The 25,620-nt window shown below is 29.3% G+C and overlaps 1 protein-coding gene across 3 annotated transcripts in view; it reads left to right on the top strand.

The window, feature by feature from the left end:
- LOC111036454 (CD109 antigen-like) overlaps nucleotides 1–25,620 on the top strand; it is a 97,910-nt gene that overhangs the window by 38,448 nt on the left and 33,842 nt on the right. For 2 of the 3 annotated variants that reach the window (XM_022318478.1, XM_022318476.1), the window contains exon 2: nucleotides 53–133. In XM_022318478.1, the coding sequence (XP_022174170.1) occupies nucleotides 54–133 (80 nt within the window). In that variant the 5' untranslated portion in view covers nucleotide 53. Of the gene's footprint in view, nucleotides 1–52; nucleotides 134–25,620 lie in introns of those variants that run through there. The other variant, XM_022318477.1, reaches the window with a different exon arrangement.

The raw sequence follows: 25,620 nt of genomic DNA, 5'->3' as shown, positions 1-25,620 counted from the left end.
ATGTTTTATTCAAATACAATTGTTTATTATTATTTTTTTATTTTTTTTACAGAATGAAACCGAACATGTGTGTTACATTACTCTGGTGTTTGGCATTCGCCGCGTCAGCCTTCGGCCAAACAGATGTCAATAGGTAAGTAATTTCAATACGAATACAATTCGTCCATACTACATAGAATAAATTATACCTACCTATAACATCATGAAATAATCTTATCGACATTTCCGCAATAAAAATGGAAAGTCCTCTACTCGAGGACCCCACTTGCATATTTGGATATCAAATGTATAATTTTTTCAAAAAAAATTTTGTAGGTACTTGACTTATAGCTAGATTTGTGATTTTTGCCATTGTTCTTCATTCATTTCTTCTTTTACATTTAGTATCATTGAATAATTCGATTCAACCTCGACAGATATTATCAATGAGTCAACCTAAATCTCATTTAACCGTTTTCACACTAGAAAAAATTCATTGATAAATAAGTACTTACATCTATTGCTGTATGTATGTATTGGTAACATCAATAAGGAACTTAACGTCTTTCGAGCGTAGTTACGCCAATTTGTATGCGTCTCCTTGTCCTACATACCTACATTGAATACAAATCTGAATGTTCAACATTATTGTACTTATCATCTAACATTCTAAAATTGTACTCATAATATGCACAGTTTATCAGTAGTATGAATGTATGTACTCACATAGCCCCCGGGTTCCGAAGTATCTATAAAATAACGGAATTACTAACCACTTTAATGAAATATCCGTAGCTTATTGAAATCTTACAACAGTTAGAACCTTGTAATAATTCCATAATAATGAATAATTTTGAAGAAAAGAAAATTGACAAGACATTACCTATTATTGTGTAGTATAATATGTGATATAGCGTTTAATGTTTACTCTATTTAGATGTATAATATATTTTAAAATGGGTACCTACCCATAATGAATTGGACCTATTGATTCGAAGTCATTGATGAATATTATTCTAAACAACTAGTGGATATTCATTTTATAACACATATTGACATTTCGACATTTTGGTATTATAACGGTCTCACAGTCAGAAAACATAATGCAAATCTAATGTGAAAACATAAGTTATATAGATTAAGTTAGTAGTGTAGGCTTAGCTAGTAAATATTGAAATAAAAACAGACCTCACATTATACTTGCAGTTCTTAAAAATGACTTCCATGGATAAATGTTTATACTATTCTTTGAATGTGGAAAGTTTAGGGATATATTAAATTGTATCCTTATATGTTTAATTACTTAATGTTTATCAATGTAGCTCTATAATTATCACAATACAATTTTAGAAGTGAGCATTTGATAGTGGCATTTAATTACAATTTCTAATTTACACAATATGAAAAAAGACATGAATCTGATTATTTTTATATTGTTGAAACCTAAAACGTTTATGAGTAATATTTTTCTTAATACTGTAACTAATTTCTACAAAACCCAAAACATCCGTTTTCTATAGATATTGTGATTGACTATTAATCGATTTACCTATTAAAATGAAACATAAGTTAATAAAAACAAAACAAACATAACACTAACCTAACCAAGTTTTCGAAAATAATAACTTATATTGTTTGGTTTATCATATAAAAAATGCTTTGAAAATATCGACCTATTGAATCTACATTTTACCAACGCTATATTATAATAACGCCATTTACGCGCTAAACGAGGAAGTATGTTTTTAATTAACCAAAAACATTTTGTTAATTGCAATTGTCCCGGTGACGTTAAATACAACAATAACAGCTGTAATCATACCTGACCAAACCCTGCGAATCGTCATTTATTGGCTAAATGACCAGTTTAAAGTTGTTTGTTTCAGTTCAAGGGATAATTTTGTAACCAAGGTCAAAAAATGACAAAAAAATATATTTAGCCACGTTTTTCACATTGAACGACACAATATCCTGACGTCATTAGTCATTAGTCACAGTATGTAGTACGTACGCTGACTATTATAAATGTGATATTACTTATCATGATAACACTAGGTTAGAACCCAGGTTCTGAAAAATTAAACCAGAACATGTTTGTGCTGGATTCGTAAATAACAACAGTCATTTTTTATTTCTATTCTTTAACAATGGCGACCTACTAAGTTATTAATTTGGGGTGTCGAATTCGTTACAGAATAAATGTCTTATTATTCGTAAACAAGTGGTACAACAACAATATCTCGTGTCTTATTTATTGCCTTCGTTATAATATAGCACTATAGCTTGTTAACTAGTAAAATATATTATTGTTTTGCACTCGTTTTATAAATTTAAAAAAAACTCTAACCTATTGATATAAATGGGTTTGACGACTTGAATCGAAATGGGGATAAAATGTATGAGTATTGTCGACAATATTCGAAATTCGTGTATAGGTTTCAAATTCGATATTACACAGAAATGTTACTTATATAAAATCATCGTTTTTTCCATTTTATTTATTTTACCGTTGTATATTCTAAAGTATATTATAAGCGTTTAAAAAGTTTTGCAAATAATTTTCACTGTTTAACATGGTCTTTCAAAATGGCATTTATTATAAACTTTAAAACCAACTATCCAAATGTCCGATGTCCCATCGCAAATATTACATTATGTGCTATCAAAATAGTTTTTTTAATTTAAAATATACCTAGAAATATATTATATATTAATAAGTTATATACCTACGAATAAGAATACATTTAGCGTATGCCACGTTTTTGTGACAATCTATTATTTTTTAATTATTACTGTATAATTTTTTTTTATTATTAATATAAAGCCCGGCATCTATGGCCATTAGCTGTTTGTAGAGGGAAACGGTTGATTTGAAACACGTATTTGTATGTGTGGCAAGGATATGTTGCTAAAAACCCAGTTGGTCACCCATCCGAGAGCTAGGGTTAGGTTACGGCTGGTACGTACGCCCAGAGATTGAGCGAAGATTGAGCGTACGACTGCACCCACCAGGCCACTTACTGTATAATTATTTTATTTTATTTGTGTATTTATTTTTATCATATTGCAATTGAATTTCAGGATTAAATTATTCACTTGGAATAAGAAATAATTGTACACGGTTTTATATTTTTAGAAAAATAAGTATCTACCACACAATATTATCGGTAGAGTCCTCAAATTGGAAAATACCTTGTTTGTCAGTATAAATTAACGTTGTGGTCATTACAAAAACCTATAACTTTAACTGTAATATACCTTTAGGTATCTGCGTTTAAAATACTTCACTTTTAATGTCAATTATTCGCAAAGATTACCCAGGGAAATGTTTAATTTTAAATTAATATAGAGCAATGAAATGACAACAGTACATTAAAAAAATAATGAAGAAAACAATTTATATAAGATTATCAAGATAGTGTCATCTCTTATTCAACTATAATTGAATAGAAAAAAATCGATTGACCTACTTTTTTAATGTGTTTAGCCGGCTAAAGCGAGTATATTATTTTTATTACTGCAAATTAAATGCAAATTGTTACTTTTAATTTTTAATTATTTGCATTTTAATTAAATTGTCGCATGGCATAATTTATGGTTTAACAACAGAATAGCACTTCGCGGATTATAATTTGAAAGATTATTTTGGATTGAAGCTAAAATTGTGCTTTGTGCAAATAACAAATAATTAAACAAAGCCTTTAAAAACTTGAACAAAAATAGTATAAAAGTATTAAGTTTGTTTTCCGTAGAAGCGTATTTTAAGGTATATTTATGCGTACAAGCTATTTTGCTATAATATTACAGTCAATTTTTTTTGTTTCATTAAATGTTGTTAATGTTGTATTACATTTTAAATTAAACATTAACATTTTAATTCTATGACATACGATAAGCACTCAATGTTGAAAAATTCTGTACTAGGTACCGTAGTGCATTTGTGTTCTGTCATCACGTTTTGATGCAGTGAAATTTTATACTTTCTAAATTTGAGAATGGTTTTTTGTAGTAAATTGGATCCAGTGCACCCAACTTGAGGATTAAATGTTAATTTTTAACAAGAACCCAGTTTACGACAAAGTTATTTTTGTTGTAATTTAAAAATGAATTACAAAATTTACCTACTGTAGAATAATGCATTTTTAATCAAATAATTATTATAGGATATTCTGGACATGACATAATATTAAAAATATTTTGACTCCCTTGTTCTATTTACAAGCATTTACATTTTTAAAGTTCCTCTTAGTTGGGTCTTACAGCAATAAGAAGATATCAAAAATAAATAGTTTGTTTTTTTTTTATAATAAAAAATTATAATATTGTTTTTATTTATATATTATATTATATTATATGAGTTGTTTTTAATAAAAAAGTAACTCAATTATTAAAAAAAAAATAAATCACTAATACCAATATAAATATATAATAAAATATTCTTAGGAATTTAGGCTAACCGTTTTATGTTTTCGTTTTTTGTATACAATGAATTATCATCAAATTCAAATTCAACAAATTCATTAGTCATTATAGTGACCTACTCAACGACTAGGAAAATTCAAAACTTATTATACTACAAAGTAAGTCACTCGGTTTTTTTCTGATTCATTTTTAATATTTTAGATTGTTATAACTGTTATTGTAAGTATAGATCCAGAATTTAAAATCAATTATACTGAATAAAATACATTAAAATATTTGTTTTCGTATTTCTTGAAAATCTGAAATAGGTTACCCGAATTTATATTGTTAATTTTATGCAAATATTTTTGATGTTGAATTACTAATTTCCATTAATTGATTATTCTTATAGTTTGGTAAGTTTTAAAGTTTGGATGTAAATGAGTAGATTAATAAAAAAGGGTAACAAAGTACGAGGACAAACGAGCAATCCTAACAAATGAGCCCAATTACGTCCCCTGAAATTACGTCTGAAACTTACTGAAACCACATTATGCAGGATCAATAAGCGTAGTGTTCTGATTTTTACATGATTTTTAGAAATATCATAGAACCCAAATAAAGTAAAATGTACAGAAAAAAACAATACATGCTCACAGTTCCCATTTATTTAATTACCTATCGTAAGTAGCGATCATAAAATTAAGAATATATACATATACTATATTAAAATTTATAAGGTAAGAGTGCTTAATTCGTTTAGTTGACAAAATTTTATTGTGATAAGAATAACCATGTAAAATGGTTAGAACTCGTGATATCATTATAGACTTTCAAAATGGACTTGGTATAAACTCTTGTACACCCCACCATAATACAAGATTAATCGTCCAATTAAACGTCCTTAGGTTGTAATAAAAAACGTCAATCATACCAACAAAGTTGTAAGAACCGTTTTAGTATAAATAGTACATACCTATACATACAGGTAGATATATTAAATGTAATACTTAGTACTTATCTCATACACCCTAAAAAATAATTTTTTCAGATAAGTTTTTCTTATATAATATGAATTTGCCATACCTACTGATTAGATTATTAAACATTTAACACTGATATTAAGTGGAGAAGAGGTTAGCCACATGACCCTCCCCCGTAACGCCACCTGAGGATCTTAAATTCTCCCCCTCTCATGATTTGTATATAACTGCCACTGCAGCAGATGGTAATCAAATGTACATACTTACGCATGTTGCAAAATTAAAATTTACAACTATTGACTATGATCCTACGATTTTTGAATTAACATTTTAGGCGTATCTGCGGGTGTATCATAAATCATAACTCATAAGTATATCGATCGTCACAAGGAGTTGGTAGGTAGGTAGGTAGGAAGGTAACTTTAGAGTACGGCAGTTATAGGTACATACATATATTATTTTATCCCAAGTGTGTGCACTCCTTGGGCACTTAGCCACTTATTCTTTTATTCTATAAAATTATGTACGCTACTCATGCTCATCAACACTTTCATTTCGACAGACGCTGAACGATCGTATATATGTGCAGTTAGTTTATATAATTATTATAGGTAATAAAGTGCATAGGTATAAGTATAAGTTATTGGTAAATATAGGCAGTAGGCACATATATATTATACATACAATAGGCTAATACATATATTTATTCGTTTCATATTTTTTTATTCGGGTTTTCGCCCAAAGCAAAAAATAATAATGAATAAGTACATTTCTCGAAGGTATAATATTATACTCACTGCATTGACTGTGACCACGAATAATTGTTTACAATATTTTTGTTGAACCTGTATCGAACGTGATGTTACGGCGCTACATCGATAACATAATATGTATTATATTATAATATAATTCATAATATTATGCGGATGTTATACATCGTATATACCCGTAAATAATAGTAGACATGTATACAGTGAAACCTCCCTTAACGGACATCTCTAAATAGCGGACACCTCCAAATAGCGGACGTTTTTTCTTAAATTAAGAATTATTTTGGAATACCAGAATAAAAACCTCAATTATTAAGTTATCTTATGTGTACATTATTAAACTGTATATGAAAATCTTATTTTTTCCGTTCAGTCACTTTATCGTGTCAACGAATTATTGTAACTAATGCATTGTCCTATGTGCGTTTAGTTGTGTTTATGATGCCAATATACGAACGTTTTGGCATTGCTAGCAGTAGAAGGCATACGTAAATATATTTCTTCTATCGAGGTACAGAATAGTTCATTGAACTCAAACAAAGTGAAATTAAAAAATGCCTTAACACACGAAATAATTACGCCTGCCATTAGTAAACAAACTAAAGTAACAGATTTTATTCAGAAAATAGATGTTGGTTTTTATTTTTATCGTGTACCTATTTAATTAATGTAAAAATAATATAAAATAAAATTATTGAATTTATTTATTTATTGAAAAAAATGTTTTCTTCTAAATAGCGGACAAAATTTCGAGAGTGTCCGCTATTCAGAGGTTTCACTGTATATAGTGTGTATCGTGTAACAGAAATAATCATAAGCATGCGCACTGCGCAGGCTTCTTTTGCAGAGTATGTAAAACAAAAAATTAATTTAAGTAATTAATTTTATTCTAAAGTATAGAAATAATTTTTTTAAACATAAATGTTATAGTTATTTAATTTAAAAAAATATTGATTAAAATAAAAGTGGACTACGCTGTATGATATATAGTTAATTCGTTAGTTATTTCTGTTATATTTCCCGTAAAGGTTTTGTTCGGACGAGATGTAAATCGCAAACAAAAACTTAATCGATGACCCCTTTCTGTCTTTCGTATGTATTCGATGCTCACTATTTCGTGTCCAAAAGTTTCATGTATAATACAAACTTTTTGGAAAGGAAATTTCACCAAACTTGATATTCCAGAGAAGAATAATAAAATGATTATATATATTTGTCATAGTAATTTATTATTAATTGTTTCTTAGAGCACGAAGAATATTTTCCGTTCTGATGGTTTTGTCGAAATTCGAAAAATAATGATCTTATATCACTGAGACAATTTTAGCTGATGTATCATTAGCAGGAGATTTTCAGTGACCTCCCCCCTCCCTCCCGCTATGCATTGACAAACAGTCATAAAGCCCATGAGTCACGCGCGCGCCACGCTTACCTCTACAACAGTCTACAGGTTATATACTCATCCCGTGAGTTCCGGTTGCTCGTACATATCATAACGAACCAAGTTTTTTTACAGACGTTTCGACCTACTTGCCGGCGTCCCATTGTCGTCGACAATATTATTACTACTTCAGGCATACACAGTTCGAGGCCAACTTTCCAACGGGCACCGGAACACACACACGCACACACACTCACATGTAACATATTATATATAGTCACGTGGCGTAACGGTGTGCGGTGTTATGCGCCGCCGGTAGTCTGTACTGTATAATATTATATTACTCTGAAACTCTACAAACTAAATATTAATTGTATTAATAACGAATCTAAACAGTACTTGTTTATAGTTACAGGGGAAAACGTTCCAAAGAATATCCTGAATTGATAACGTTTAATGAAATTCTTTATACTTGGGTTAAAATAATATTTGTATTAGTTGCACGTGCGTATTTGGTCGTCATCTAACGTCCGGCTCGGTTATGCAGTGTTACTGCTTACCGGGACATTACATAATAGTTAACATTACAAAATGTAAATAAATAATAAATACATAGGGTCATATGCATATTCATTGTAATTTGTAAGACCTAAATGATCTTAGGTGACACATACAAGAATTCGCATAACTGTGCATTGCATAGTCATAGATAGTCATCCCGTAAATGTTAATTTTATTTATCATAAATTGTGATTATAATTTGCATTATTCTTGTTTTTCAATAAAAAGATATTTGTAATTGTTTATTTATATTGATATGGAAAAATTAATGGAATTTATTGATTTTATTCAATTCGTAATTTTGGAATTTTTAAATATACTCAAAGACCGTTTTTTCAAATTCTATTGCATTTTGTTGTACTATTTAGAATGACAACCCCTAGAATGTCCAGTGATGATCCAAATTTCTGTTTTTCAAAGGAAAACCCCCTTTTTTACTATAAATATATTTAGTGGAAAATATTTTGAAAATGTTTGTTTACCTGGTTAAAATTTCGATCGAGTAGGTATTACCTAAGTGACTTAACGTGACCTTTAAGTGTCAAAATATGCCTACGGCCCATAGAAAATCCAAATTTACGAGAATACCAATATACATAAAAATCATATATTCATACTAGGTACTAAATAATTATAATTATAGTCACGTGACTAGTACACAATCCATTCTGAAATAGGCAACATAAAATGTGTAACTGGTTAAGGTGGAAAACAAAAATTAAACTAAAAATGATAAATGTTATACCGCTGTTTTCAAAAATTTTGAAAATGCCATTGAAAATTTCAAACACTACTAAATACTTTATAAATATCTACCCGTAAATATTTGGTGCGAGATACAAATATTTTACAATTGTGCGAAATATTACACTTAATAAAACTTATGTAGTAAAATCATGATTTCTTCTCAATAAATCAAAATATATACAATTTGATTATGTATTACGTCCTCTGAATAAAAAAATAATATGAAATTGTACAAAAATGTGCAATTATTATTCATTGAAGCGAGGACTCGTTATGTTCGCGAAAAGACGTCTTAAGTGTTCCTAAATGTGTGCGACGTGCGTGTACGTATAGTGTATACATTGTGTTTTAGAGGTTCATTGATTGGCTTTCGTCTATTTTACGAGCAAATACATTAAAGTCAAAGTTACGAGCACACAAAAAACAGTCAAAAAGGAAATTACTCGCTCGAAAAAAATCAATGTTTTATTTTTTGTAAATGTGTGTTTGGCAGAAATGTTTTTTGATGTTTTTCATTTTTTGTATAACACTTTCATTAAATATAATAAATTGGCAAAATAGATACACTGGGTTAACTATACTGTAATGGTGGGTTTCTCGAGACATTTGGATGTGACATAATCATAAAAACGTGTTTTATTTTTCATATTTTTTCAATAGCGAAAAGTTTTTCCAGATATATAACGCGTGAAAGCAGAACTAACTTTAGAAACTTTGTCGTCTTTCGATCGACCCAAATCTTGCATTGTTATAGAAGCGTCTGTATTCGATTTGATATAAAAAAAATACGTAATTGGATTTCTATTTTCGTGTTTTTATTAGGTATCTGACGCAAACAGTGTTTATAATTAATACTATAATTGACTACAGTGTTGAACTCAAAAAATATATGTATATTATTTAAAGCTATGTTTATTTATTTTGTTGTATTTTTAATTTCTATCGTAAATTCTAAATGTTCATAAATATTTATACCCTTCGGTGTATTTTGTGATGTTCGTCGGCCAAAGCCAAACGATTAAAAACTAAATAATAAACGTCACACGGAAACACTTTATATGTCCTTAATTTCCGGTTTTATTGTTTTAATAATACAACGTTATCGGGACAATGCCGTGGTGCCGTGGCGGTGGACCGTACTGGAGAATATATTATTATTATTGCTTTCCCTATCTATTTTTTTTTTATCACCTGGCAGGCCGACTTAATTATTATAATACTTTGGCATAACTATCACGTACGCACAAACAAATAACAATGTCGAAGAGATATTCTAACAATATCATTATGTAGACGGTTACACAACATATTACATTATTTGAATATACGTTGAATTAATCAGTACAATTGTATTCATATAATAACTAAACATTTTACTAGTGTTGTGTATGTAATTTTCAATTAGTCCGCCTAAAGACGGATTAGAAAATATGAATTCAATAACGTATTGATACATGTGTTTCCGACAGAAGCATAATTTATCGACTGAATTGTATTATTTTAATATGATAAAATCAGTGCATTGCGGCGACTACTGTAATCAGTGGCGTTCTATAGGTAAAAACGAATCCGGTGCGTGATGTGTACACCAAAACTTTTTCGTAAAATAAAGAAACACACCCTTCGCCGTCCCTCTGCGTGACGTCGGTGCACGTGAGAATTATCACATATGTTCTACCGAACAAATAACAATGATACACCATTATTTCAATTTCCTTATTACATTATCACAATTGTTGACGCTTTCTTTGTCGGTGTGACTATTATTTTTTAAATTACCATCTCGATTCGTTCGAACACAATAAAAAACCAACGAAGTAAGTATAAGTGCTCAAACGTTCTGGAAATTCGCTACTTTTTATTTGAATATGCTTGATCGACATTCGAGTGTTTTTTTTATTTGAAACATAACTTTTGATCAAACTATCTCATTCGATTTTTCACCGATATGCCTTCGACACCTTAACAACGTTTTATTGATATGCATTTTGCGTTTTGTGATTTTTCACTATGTATTTTGTTTGTTAAAAAATTACGCATTTAATAATACCATAATATTATTCACTATCGCCATTTAATTTGAATTGGTAAAATACATGTTATATATGTATCTAATGGTTATGATAAAAGGTCTTATTCAGTTTTTATTGCGATTTTCGCTAACCGTTTTCGTAAAAGCTTCTCCTGTGTTTTATTTACACAACGTCCCTTTAATCTAGAGAAGACCGAACGCTAATGGCCTTTTACTTGTTAAACTTAACAATTTTCCAACAATAAAAATGTATTTCCACGCTCAGATTCACACAATTCCGCCTTTTACTGCGATTTCACGAGTGAGTATTTTTGCATAATATATAATAACCCTCTGAATGTTCATGCTAAATATTATCATTATTGCAGATTTTTCCCAATATTTGCCCTATAATACCTTTAACTAAAATAATATTATTCAACAGCATTAGTCTTACTACATGCTATAGCGAATAATGATAGATCACCGTCGAAAAGTTAAGTAGAATTTTAGGTCATTGCAAATAGGTGTGGTATACGAATACTATACATGCAATATCTGCAATTGTTTTTATGTATTGAAGCAGAGCTTATGCCGATCTAAATTTCACATGACAATAAACTGCTAAAAATTTTAACTTGTAACTTAAAGCACGCGATGTGGTTCTCGACCGCTATTTAAAATTTAAAAGAAATATTACACGTTGACCGGTCATAATATTTTTGATTATTTTATATTGTAATAATGGTCATCGTTAGACTTATGTTGTTGTAATATAAAAGTCAACGAAGTCGACAAAGGAGGTTTATGACAAGGAGTTAACATATTTTAAGATATGTGGCTATATGAAAATTTGGTTATATTTATTGATTTATGGTATAAAATACCTACATAGGTCCAACATTTTGGTAGCCGCCATTGCAGTAAGTATCTATATCTACCATATTTCAATGAAAACGAAGAGAGGAAATTTCGTACTGAGGCTAGCCGTCTTTTCCGTGTAATATGTACCTACCTATATATGAGGCTACTTAACGGGACTGTTAAATGTGCCTCCAGACAAACGCCGACAGTTATAAATTGTGTATGTACCGTTTGACAGTGTATGAACACGACGTAGGTATATCACTAAAGTAAAAACACACGCAGACATACGTATATATACGGTGACGACTGTCTTGCCTTTTGCCGGCAACAGATGCTGTAATGTACAAACGAAATAAAAATGAAATAAAATTCGTAATTTAGTAATAATGTTATGCTACTCGGGAGTAATAACTCGTAATAAATAGGTTTTACGATTAAAAAAAACATATTTTAAACTATATATTGATACCTGCTAAATAAACCGGCAAATACCTTTAATGTGTTATTAATATCAAATATAATTTTTAAGTAGAAGCAATAAAGAAATATTAATTATAATATTGTATATGGCTGCGATACCTTTAAAATGTTTATACATATTAATATATTATACATATACATAGTCATCTACAACTTTCACAAATGTTCACTATACTTCAAGTTAACTCATAAATTAAAGGGTGTTCAGAAACTGAATAACTATAAAATTGTGATAATTAATTATGATCAGCGTTTATTTCATAATTAAATATTCAATTATTTTATTTCATCTGTATAGCAAAGTGATTGCCGTGGTATATCTATGCGTGTTTATTAATTTGATACTAATTAGAATTCTAGTTTTCGTTTGAAACTATTTTTTCACGTATCACATTTATGTATGAGCTTTCTGTATATATCTGCTAGAGAACATAGGGTTTATCTGGGGATCTGAAGTTAGTTCTAATTGCAAATCCTTCAGCTACACCATACGGTATACGACGTATATGTACAGTTAAAAGTAATTAAATTCGTAAATAAAGTCGACTCTTGGTAAATCAAAATTTTCGATATCTTGAAAAAGTAAAATTTCCCTTCAAATAACAATAACATTATGATAACTCGAAATTTTTAGTAAGTCAAATCCCTCCCTCCTTGAACTTCGAGTTACTGAGAGTTGACCGTACATGCATACTTTGATATTCACTTTAAAATCGGATTACACTTTTAAGTTTTAGCATTTCATTATGGAAATATTTTGTTTCTTATAATAATTATTGGAAATGTCGATTTATCGAGTTTCGGGTTAACGAGATTCGTATGTATTATACTTAGATATATTACAGATTGACCTATTATGTCATGCATAGGTATATTAAACTCGGTAGTTTTTGTTAAAATGTTTTTTTAGTGGCTACATATTGGTAGGTACATATTATAAACATGCGATACCACTGTGGAACACCATGCCACAGTATAATATGTATAATAAATAATTTAGTTTATCATAATAATTATTGAATTTTTTTTTATCAAACTGTATGTAAAAGGGCTGTATATTATATACTAATCGATGTGATAAATTCGGTATTCATATAATAAATGCAAAATATCTCTTTTTTTTTTGTAGAAACCAACCTCTCGTCGTCACAAGGGTTTCCGAACGAAAAAAAAATACACGACTATTATTTGCACAATTATTCAGTTATTGAACTATTCGTGATAAAAAAAAAAATACCCTGTTTAAATACATATTATATATATAGCCATACGCTGCCTGTATATTATAAAAAAAACACCCTCCAGGCAGTATTTTTTAATAAACTGTCAACCTATATATATATATATATGTGTGAGACATTAGGACCCACAAAAACGAGTTAAAAAGGGCGGTGGCACACGCGTATTACGGTTATTTGTGTAAGCCTATACGTATACATCCAAAGTCCGGACCAAAGTTAATTACATTAGCCGACCGACCGATGACTTCGGAAAGGGAAACGTATTTCATGCATATATATGTGTATAATGTATATGGTCAAGTCCCTCTCGTGGCTGACCGCGTCGATTTCCACAACCCTTCACCGACGGAAACACGATATAATATTATATACATCACGGTGCAGTTGTGCAAGGATAGGTTAGTGCAATACCTATAATACAGGAGAGTTGTTGTGCAGTGGCCTGTGCTTATATAATATAATAACATTAATAACCCAATACAGACACTCATCGTTTCAAAATGTACGGACTTACCCATATCACCATTATTTTGTTCACCCGTATATAATACTAACTCGTAACTAAATAAATGTTTCGATTTTCAAATAGCTATGTAAATATTTGGTTTTTTATATTGTAACTAGTAACAGAATACACTTTTATGAAAACTTTGATTTATGATCGTGGCGAATATTGAACGAATAGTTTTTTTATTTTTAAATTGTTATTAATGTGCATTTAGAGGAGACATGAAAAATGAAACGGGGAGAAAACCCTCATTCAAGTGCATTACTTAAATGTTAAAATGTTTGTTTTACAATGAAAAATAAGGATTACGAAATTTGGTAGGTACACGAACTGTTCTAGTATTTTCCAATAAATTATTAAACACGAATTTTCGTGAATATTTATAATTTACCACCCAATGAAAATAAAACATTATCCTTCTAATTTTAACTATTTGAGATCTATATTATATTAACAATATACTTAGGTATATGGAATACAAATAAATAGAAACTTAGAATAATATGACATATATTAAAAAATTATTTTTAGAATACAACACATTTAAAATTTTAAATAAATATATAATTATAGATATACATTTGAGCTAATTGTGATATGGAGGGTGGGGGCAAAACCCACCCACGTATCATATATTTCTCAATATTAAGGCGTATATCCAAAACAATATCTATGACTACATCACTGGTAGGCAAGTAGGTATTTTTGTTTACAATGAAATCGGTCCTCTTAAAATATTAAATATATTATTATACGTAATGCTTTCACACGTATGCCTATTATTGTAATGCATAATATTAGTCAGTATAGTGGGCCATTGATACAATATTTAATGGTCTTACATTGCCGACTTTCATATGTTTGACTATTGTTTTGGGGCTTTACTGTGTGTCATTGTTACCCGTGAGTAATACATGTATTATTATTACTATTATATACAGAAATGCGTCACGACTTACGGTGGTTGTTGCGGTCGTCGTCAGTGACATCATTTTCAGAAAGTTATAATACCTATCGCTTTCGTTGTCCGCAGCTCAAATCCAGATGATTTTTTTTAACTCGTCAAAACTTATCAGTTTTACAATAAATTAAATTTTTTGCTCAAATATTTTATTTGTTGCGCATATATGTATTGATAATTAATAAATTAGTTATTACCTCATTTTTCCGGTAGAACACTATAAAACTCAAACAGATGCGGAAGTCGTTGAAATCTTAGAGCACGTGACCACTCAATTCAAAATATTATTATAATTATTAATTTATATATGTACGTACGTATGTTAGACACATAACTAAATACCTATCATAACATGTAGGTATATTAGATAGTATAATAGATATTCATATTTCATAGCATATTTGTAATTGTAATTCATTCTGTTAATAAATTATTATTATTATTATTAATTACAAAATAATATAATATCCCTTTTCCATAATTTTTACCTTTTTAGAATGTTTACCATTTATTTACTTGGTAACTCTCAAAACATAATTTGGAGTTGGTTTTATTTCAATTAATTATTGCCATTATAGGTACGTAAAATGATTCAAAACTTTTTTGACAATGCTTTTAGTCATTCTCTACCTATAGTATTTTTTTATTAGTTGTGAGTTCATACTATATAACTATTGGGTTCCAAAAAAATACCATAGAAGACTACTATTATTACTGAAGAATTCATTATATAATTCACAAGAACTGATATAATAAATTTTATTTACTATGGATTTTTTCCTATAGATTCACACCAAGCATACTTAATAGTTAAAAATAGTTTTACAAAAATATAAAATAGTCAATAGATGTAAATATTAGATCTAGTGTTCATTATACTCGGATATTTTTACAAATTATAAAATATGCATCTATCAATATTAATAACTATAATTTTAAAACCATCATAGCTTCTATATGATATGCTTACAAAATATTAAACAATCTGTATACTGTTTTTGGTATTGTATTTTCTCATTGGTTTTCTCTCATATAAGCCAACGGTTTTGAATTTTAATTTTTCACCCTATGGCCATCAATCACTGACCAGGGCTTAGCGAACCTTAAATATTGCAGACAGCAGTCGGGGTGTAAAGTAATCATTAATAATCATCAATATATCGTTGACGGCAATATCAATATATTATCGCTAAAAATGCAAATAAGCCGAACAATAATAATAATTATTAAGATTTTATTATTATACTCGGCTTGTGTGGCCGTCTTTGTTACAGTTATGTTGATTTTATAGTTACCTAAGTACAACACAGCATACATAATATTATTATAATTATGATTGCATCGAACTGTTCACTCGGTAAAGCTGATAAATTATCAGCTTAATTACACGACCTTATTTACGAAATCCAGAGGTATCGGTTACGTAATATCATAATACTCCACCGGAGCAATAACTATAATTATTGTTGTTTCTACGAAAACGGTTTCTGTCTAATCCCTTTTATCGATACTATCTTATACACGTTAATCGCCGTTAATCGTATTTTAATATCAACGCCAATAGAGGTACCCACCTAATATGTATTTACCACAGGCTTATTTTGTTGTAAACATATTTTCAATACAATTATGAATACACCATATCAACACAAAACAAAAGTATTAATATTCGTTTAGAAAACGAGTAATTATTAATTATCTTGATCTCATAATAATATGTGCTTTGTGCAATCAGATAAAATAATATTATTCATACTCGGAAAATGTACCCGTCCCACACCCACATCATATTATAATATAGGAGGCGTAGAAATATAGAAATTAGTACGGTTGTATAGAACGACAAACCCGTCAGACCATCAATCAAACATTTTAATGTCTCAATGAATTATCATGGAATAGTGGAATAATAATAAACATTTATTGTTAATATTTGTTATTCAGTTATTATACAATATAGTATACTATTGCGTATACGTAATCACACAACAATTAATTGCGGTAATGTCAGAGGACCCTGCAATGTTTTTTAATTACTTAATGTAAATTCTTCTTGAAAAAAATTATCATTTATAAAACATATTATGTGGAACGGCACGTTTTTAGTTTTTACTGAGATCAGACATTTGGCAGTTGGTACCAGCACAATAGTCCACTATTTATTTCTATAGGTATACACTATTTTTTACTACCCTAATAACTCGGCTTTGTATCTCGATTTGAAAGTACCTCAGTTTTCGTTTACTTACCTCGGTTCATGGAGAAATCAGCGTTAGTGTATCTAGCTTTGTGATATTATTTGACCTAGAATCTAAATGGATAACCGCAAATCGTGGTTTGAATTTAGCACATGGTACATTTTTAACGTGGTTAAGAGAGTAACTATTTTACTATTTACTCTCTTAACTTTTTTGACATTTCTAAAAACAATCTGAGATTTTTATCAAAATCAATTTAGTCGTTTCTGAGTGTGTAAGCTACAAACAAACATTTGGTTTTAAGATGTAGTTTCGAGCGGAAACCATGTATAAATGCAACGATTTTTACTCAGGTCTCAACAAATTATTATCATATCTTATACCTAAAGCAATTAGGCATGGGATAAAAAGTTCAGGTGAATTGATGTATCGAAATATTTCCTCATAATAATCAGAGCAGAATGGTGTTTGTTTTTATGTGTAAAAGTACAATACATCTTAAGGAAATACTAAATATGACTGCAGGTGCAATCGCGTGTATTATATTATTTAATAATTTAAACAGCGATATCCTTAACTATACCTACAGTAGTTCTCTACATTATTCATGTTCAACCGAAGAAGATGAAAGACAATAATTGTGAATACCAACAACAATTATGCAGTGGCATATTATATTTATAAATTGATACAGTTTTCGGGCATCGACGTATTTTTTTTTTCAGTACCTACATCCCATCTATCAATTATTTCTCGATTCAAACGCAGCTAATCTACCCCGCGCACTGGCCTATACGTGTTATTATAATATTACACTAAAGTCTGCTGATAATTTATTACCACGAGAATACATTATACACGTCGTGGATCGTTCTCGCAAGAGCCGTGCAGGTACCTAACGGAAATTGCAGTGGAGAAGAAAGAGGGTGCAGGAGTGGGGTTCAAATGAGCGCGCATTGAGGGACGTGCGCTATATATTATAGCCGCGCGCACACCCGTCTCTTCGTCTGACACGTTAAAAACACATTCTCGCGGATCGATCGTCGACGTCGTCGTCGTCGTCGTCGTCGTCGGCTGTTGTTGCCGTTTGAAAGCGGTTTTATTTTTGAACCGAAACGACTAAGTTCCACCTCCATAATATTATATACATGTATACATCGGATGAACGAACGAGCTAGGCGACGTTTTTCCAGGACACCCTGGAGCCTTTTATTTATTCCCTCCCACCCAAATATCAATCTTGTGTATGCACGGGTCTTGCAGTTGAGGAAACGATAAAAAATAAATAAATAACTGGGGCGCAGAAATGCCCTCGAGAGTATTATTTTCTTTCTTTCGTTTATTTCCGTTTTTTTTTCTTTAACAACGATCGTTACAGAGGCTCGAAAATCACTCGAAAATCGTATTATTATTGTTATTATGATGATTGTGTTATTACGGCGACGTTACCGCAGCTACTTTAAATAATAAATACAGTACTCACTATTATAGTGGGTGGTGAGTCATCTCTCCATAGTATACATCAATACCTGAACAAAATTATATCCATACGTACCTCATTTAAAATACGTGTAGGATAACTACCTATTGTAAATAATATGATGATTTATGAAATAAAATCTTTTTTTCTTTTTTTTAAATACAATAAGAGTATTGAATTAAATTAAATTCAAATGGTGAATTTAATTTTAGATTAGGAACAACTCAACAAATAAAAATCCACCCGGCCCCTCAAAAAAAATAAAACAAATAAAAAATCCAAAAATGTCTCATGTCTAAATAGATTAAGAGTAAAACAAATGTTGAAAATCTTATTATGTACAGAAAATGGTCTTAAAAACATTTGGTGAACATTTAAAGTAGCTATTTATAGTTGTAATTATTGAGTTACACCAAAAAGCAAAATCAATTTCCTCAAAAACTAATTTTGCGTTAAAATTGTTCTTGTCTCTTAATTTTTTTTTGTTCTTCTTCTTCTACGCCTTTGAAAACTAGTTAACATTTTTACTTCTGCCTCTCCTCCCGCCAAAAAAATATTTTTCTACCACTAAAGATGATGAAGTAGAAAATCGAAGAATTTTTACTGCCCCAAAAGGTAACAGCATTTTTAGTTTAGCATAACAACAAATAATAATTAAAATTCGGAGAATGTGTCTACTATATAGTAGGTGTCAAGTTTTCCTCGTAATTGATCATGTCACTGTAATGGATGTGTTGAATGTGATTTCGATGATAAATCGTTGTATACGAAAACCAATTCTAAGCGAAGACGGTTTGTCGGCCTATTTTTCAAATGATATTTTATTATATATACTTATAAATATATTATATATTTTATGTTGTTGTTTGTAATTTATTTTTCTCATAATGATACCGTGGGTTAAGGAATTTTTTGCCGAAAACAAATTTCATATAGATACATGTATTATAGAATAGTTATCATTTGGCACAAAATTATTACAATATTACCTGTTATTAACTTATAAGTTATAAATTAATACCGACGAACCATAGAATGGTGTGAATTGTTTCATGGTTCAAATAACTTACAAAGAATCTAAATATTCTGAAAATGTCATTGTGAAATGTGAATAGTAAATTATAATTTAAGTGAAAGCGAAATTTTTAAGTCCTACGAATAATAGTTTTTAAATTACAACGAAATAAATAAAAAAATTATTTTTATCAAATTATGTGATGGTATATTTGTGTTTTTTAGAATTCCGTAAAATTAACTTGTGTATAACTTAAATATAATCTATTATATTTTCAAGCCTTAGCTATTAAAAAAGAAAAAACAATGTTTCAAGTTTCTACGATTAATATGTTTTGAATAGTAACAAAACAACAAAAATTGTTTGAGGGTAAATCGTTATATACAATTGAAGAACTTTAAACACTCATAAAATGTAGATGTGAATCTATGCCAAACTTTTTTTAATTTCCAAAAAAAACTTATGATTAATTTTGTATTAAATTTGAAGCCTTAGGTGTTAAAATTGTTAATTATTTAAAGTGCATTTATAACTACAATAAAATTTATATATCAACTTATGTACAATGTTTAATTACATTTTTGAGCTTTTGACATTAAGTTTTTTTTTTAATGTATAGAATTTTAATTTATATGAATTTTTCACCCGATACTATAAGTTCTTTAATTCTATGACTATTTCGCTGAACTTTTCTTCTAGAATTTATTTCTGTAACCCTATTTGTTGTATTATGTTTTTTTTATTTATTATTTAACTGATATTAATTTAACAATTCTCTACACCATTTGCGCTTCGGGCGTCTTGGAGGATTACCAGGAATTTCATTAGTTGATATAAGCTTTGGATCAAGGGGTTAGACTTTTATAAGAGTTTTATATATAAGTAATATATATAGACATTTTTTAATTAAATACTAAAACAAAATAGGAATCATCTTGTTATGGCGAGGAACCCTTTCTTTTTAAATACCTACCCACTAATTTTATATTAAATATTGATGAATATAATATCGTTGAAAAGTTTAATATTTTCTTATTAATATGATATTTTTTACATATTATACTATATTATATTATTAGGTACCTATAAGCTATAATACACACAATAATTATTATATTATAAATTCAACATACATTTATTAATTTCATGTGGCAAATACTATAAAGAATTTACAGAATAATATTATGTTATTGTGTATAATAATAATAATAATAATATAATAGTACAACAATATAATAATAATCAATATTTTTATATGATATAATTTCTTATAATTTGTTTAGGCACCAATAGGTATATACGTATACGTATATATTATGTGGAAAACATTAAATTTTTCAGTGATTTTTCCTTGACTTTCTTGTATTTATACGAGTATATATAAGTAACTAGTATAAAGTATAAAGTAATATATATATTTACTATGTTTATACATGTTTATATGTACCTATACGTATATTACATATTTCAATTACATTGTATTAAATTGTGTAACGAATATGATATACTTACAGGCTACACAAGTTTAAAATTTATAAATTTCTATAAATATATTTTTAATTTAATATATCAATATATCAATATTAAAATAATGTATTAATGATGCTAAACTATGTATATTTATACAAAAATGAAGCGATGAATAAAAACTAGTTCATGAAATTAATCGTACTCCATAATTAAAAATGCAACCATTAAGTATAAAATAAGTTATGAATTATTAATATTAATTCCTACATGGTATTGACAAATTCAATAAGACAGTAAGAGTATATTTATTGAAACTTATGAATTTTGAATTATAGATAGACTTTAACATTCGGATAATGACTATGATATAATTTGCTTGTTCCCAACACTGCAAGTATTGTAAATATAAAATTTTAAAAATCAAAACTGAATAGAATGACTGATTTTAACCAACAGAGTGGTATATCCCTTCACTTAAAATCTGAGATTAATCAAAGAGCCTGTACCGAATAATAATGTATTATGTTAATATTGCGTCACCGCTAACTATACACAACAATAATGTGAGATTTTAGTGGTCTTAAACAATACTGACGAACTACTTTTGTCGATACTATAATTCATGTTTCCAATTCAAAAGAGAACACAATATCATTTCATAATAATATATTATACAAAATATACGCCATGCGTAGTACTTTTCCTATACCCATGCATATATGTATACCTACCTAATATGTTATATTATATTGTGTCACACGTAATAATAAATTACGCCATTGTCATCAATCAAGGTCGGAAAAGTTATTATTTTAATTTTAACGCTGTACATGTTAGTATAAAATAAAATATTATTTTGATTATTATGCTATTATCTGAATATTTATTAGGTATCGATGATAAATTATTATGGCCGTCTTTACTCGTATATTATAGCTACACGCATTATTATAACTGTACTGGGCCGGACCACGGTACAAAACTACTTAACTCCTAATTCGTTTTTATTTTACATTTTTGTAACCGGTGGGCATTCCGCATAAGACATATAGGTAGTAGAATTGTAGATAGATGCGCACAATACTATATTCTTGTCCGTGTCCGTAGTTTATGGTCGTGCGGTGAGGCGTAATGACTATAATGACGACATATACACCTCTACCTCGTCGATGACGGTTGTTCTGCTGCGTCTGCAGTGCATTATTTAATAATATAGGCGATCATCGAGCACACGCACATATTATACATACACTCAGATGAGTCGTCTCGAATACTATTATCGTGCCTTACCTACTAAGGCGCGCGCGTGCGCTCACATACACTCACACAAGTATTATAATATATAGATGCCACATATAGAAATTAGAAACGGGGACCGCACCGTAGTCCGTAATCCCACTCGCATTAGTCTTTAAAAAAAAACATAATCATGACGCGGACGACGGGACTGGTCGTACCTATATTGTGTTATAATAATAAAGTCGTTAATAACGGCGATAGCGTCGACCGGGCACAGTGCATATAACGCCATAACTAGGGAACGGATTTATGTGTAATTAAAATAAAAATGTACATAAAATATGAAAGAATAATTAGTGCACAAGAAACCATTACAATTTCTAGAAAAAAAATGTAAATTTTAGTGCTAGTACCTACCTATATCAAATTTATGAAAAGACAGTAAATATAATTACAAAAAAAAAGGTATGAATACAAGATACAAAATAATATTGCGACCGGGAAACATTAATTTTGTGTAATTTTTTATTCGTATCCTATTTTCCCATGTAGTGCCTGCCCTATTTAATTATAAGTTCTTTTCAATGCTTGAATACTAAACGTCAGATACCTTTGTTGTCACAAAATAATAATAAAACAACTTAACGAATTTCCCAACTGATATAATCTGTGAGTTTATTTTGAAGCACGTGAATACGTGAAACTCAAAAGAAATAATTTAAGATTTTTAAAAATATTTTTTCCAATATTTAGTTTGAGGTATTGATTGTCTGAAGGTCATTAAGCCCAAGATTTTTTTTATATATCAGTAAGCATGTAATTTGTTAGTTATAGATAAGTCTATTTCTCTATTAATGAGTTTTATTTTTCAATTTTCTATTTGACATAATTATAAGCACATTTTTATTTTCCAAAGTTCTCATTGTATATTCGTATATTTGTTTATTGTGTAATCGGTAAAATTAAAATTCACTGATGAGGTAAAATTTAATAATTTAAGCTTTTCCAATAGCCATAGACATTGCCGTAATTTCATTAAATTCCAGCTGGTGCAAATCTTTTATTGATCTTAATAACCATAAAGACAAATTAAGTCATGTTCTAAGCCGCTCGCTTTCTCTCACTTATACATAAATATGAAAATTATTCCCATCATAACCTGCATATTTTAAACGCTATTTACCAATGTAAAAAAAAAAAACAATATTTGTACCTATAAGATTAAATATATTCTTCATTAAAATGTAGTTTATAGCCTATGATAACGATGCGCCTTTAATCTTAAAACACACTGGATAGAGCTTTATCGTGTATTAGGCGCGTAAAACTTAGTAGTTGGCCGCAAAGTCTGTAATTCAGACTATGTATTTAGACTGGATAGGAAATTGATGAAACAAATTAATTTGTCTTATCACTAATTTTATTTCTTAAAATTTTATAAAAAATATAGCATGGTAGTTAAGAATTAAAATATAATTCAATAAAATATTTTTTATTTAATTAAAATTAAAATAAGAGGTTAAGTAGGAATTATTATTATTTATATAATTTTGAAATAACCTAACCATGACGTTAATGATAATGATGTTATCATACTATAATCACAAATCAGATTGGGGCGGTCACCATGCTTCAAGAAAATAAATCATAGTTCTATCCAATGTATATGAATTAAGGATAATATAATTATTATTAAATAGGTAACGTTATTTTATTATTTGTTCAGTTGTATCATCATTTATCAAAAAAAAAAAAAAAAATCAATGAAACAGTATTATAATTTAATAGGATTAGAGTTCAGCTTCAGTTGAGTTCAGTAAGTGCTATATAATTTTTGGGAGCCAAAAAAAATATTGTCTTTAAAACAAGTTTTGTTCTGGCGCCTCATCCGGCACGCCTCGTCCATAATTTAGTATCACAGCTGAAGACATTTTTTTCCGCTTTAAGACATGATATTATAGTATCAGTCATCACTCCCATGTATATAATTCCCATGTAAAATATATACGGCCTGAGTTCGGGTGTGGTGAGCTTGCGCGCGTGGATTGTTTGTCGGCCGGGCTGATGACGGTCGACCGGATGTCTTAACGGGGAAATCATAATATTCGGGTCAAAAAATAAATATATATATATATATACATATATTATACATACGATGAGCGGGCATCTCCCTCGGTTCACTTGTATAATGGATCGAACCCTGTCACGTTTGCATTATATACGTATATAATATATATTGTAGACACACGGTGTGTGAGTGCGATAACCTCCTCGAAAACCTTTGAACGTTCGTGTATACTCATACATGTATATTCACCCGTCCCTGCCACAGCCGACCAGCCGTCGTTTTCATGTGTCGACATTTTGTTCGCCCCATTACACGGCTTTTCCACTATATTATAATTTATAATATTATATGGCTATCACGTTGTTATCGAATTAAATTATAATGCTCATAATATAATATGACAGCAGACGTCCTATTAAAAATATATGTTTTAATATGAATAGTGGGCGCGTCGAAAGATATTATAAACTATTATAATTCGAACACTGGCCATCCGGACAGTGGCGTACAGCTTATCTGATTGTCAAGTATGTACGTATAATGTATAATTTAATTGTGTTTATGTAATATGTATATATTATAAAGTTCAAACGAGAACCGACATGTTTATGTTTGTATAGATATAATTTGTGTTCTCTTAAACAAATTCGTTTCGTTAACACGCGCTTATAAAAAAAAATATATTTGTTTGAAATACATGCGACACTGCAACTTGTCATTACAGACTATAATATAATGTAAAGGTGAAATGATTTTTTCATTAAATTTTGCAATTAAATTACTAGATAAAAGTTATATTATTATGAATATGGGAAAAAGGTATATTTTATGGCCAACATATCTATATACCCTTTACCCCTCGTTTGATTACAGACATTTGCCCCCAGGCTCCCACGGATTTACCCTTGATATCATATTATTATAGGTATATTTTGAATCGTCACAAATTTGACTTTTTTTTATTGAATTTCTATAAATATAGATAACACCGCTCTCCCTGTGTTCGTTCTCACAAAACATAAGTAGTTATAACTTTAAACTAAACAACATACTTTAGCAATAATATGCACAGAACACTTCCTGTACTCTCACCGACAAGGGGATGGCGAGGGATTTGCATACGTCCAAGATAATCCGTGAATGATTTTTTTATTTGTTTCGCCTTTGTGAACGCCTGCTCCTCGGGTTTATTACGCATTATGTACCTATATATTATACGTACAACAAAAATAACTCCAAATAAAACGACTTTATCGAATG

This window comes from Myzus persicae, unplaced genomic scaffold (genome assembly GCF_001856785.1).
Source record: "Myzus persicae strain clone G006 unplaced genomic scaffold, MPER_G0061.0, whole genome shotgun sequence".
Taxonomy (NCBI): domain Eukaryota; kingdom Metazoa; phylum Arthropoda; class Insecta; order Hemiptera; family Aphididae; genus Myzus; species Myzus persicae.
The sequence above is the reverse complement of the archived record's forward strand: the minus strand, read 5'-3'. Positions and strand labels throughout refer to the sequence as shown.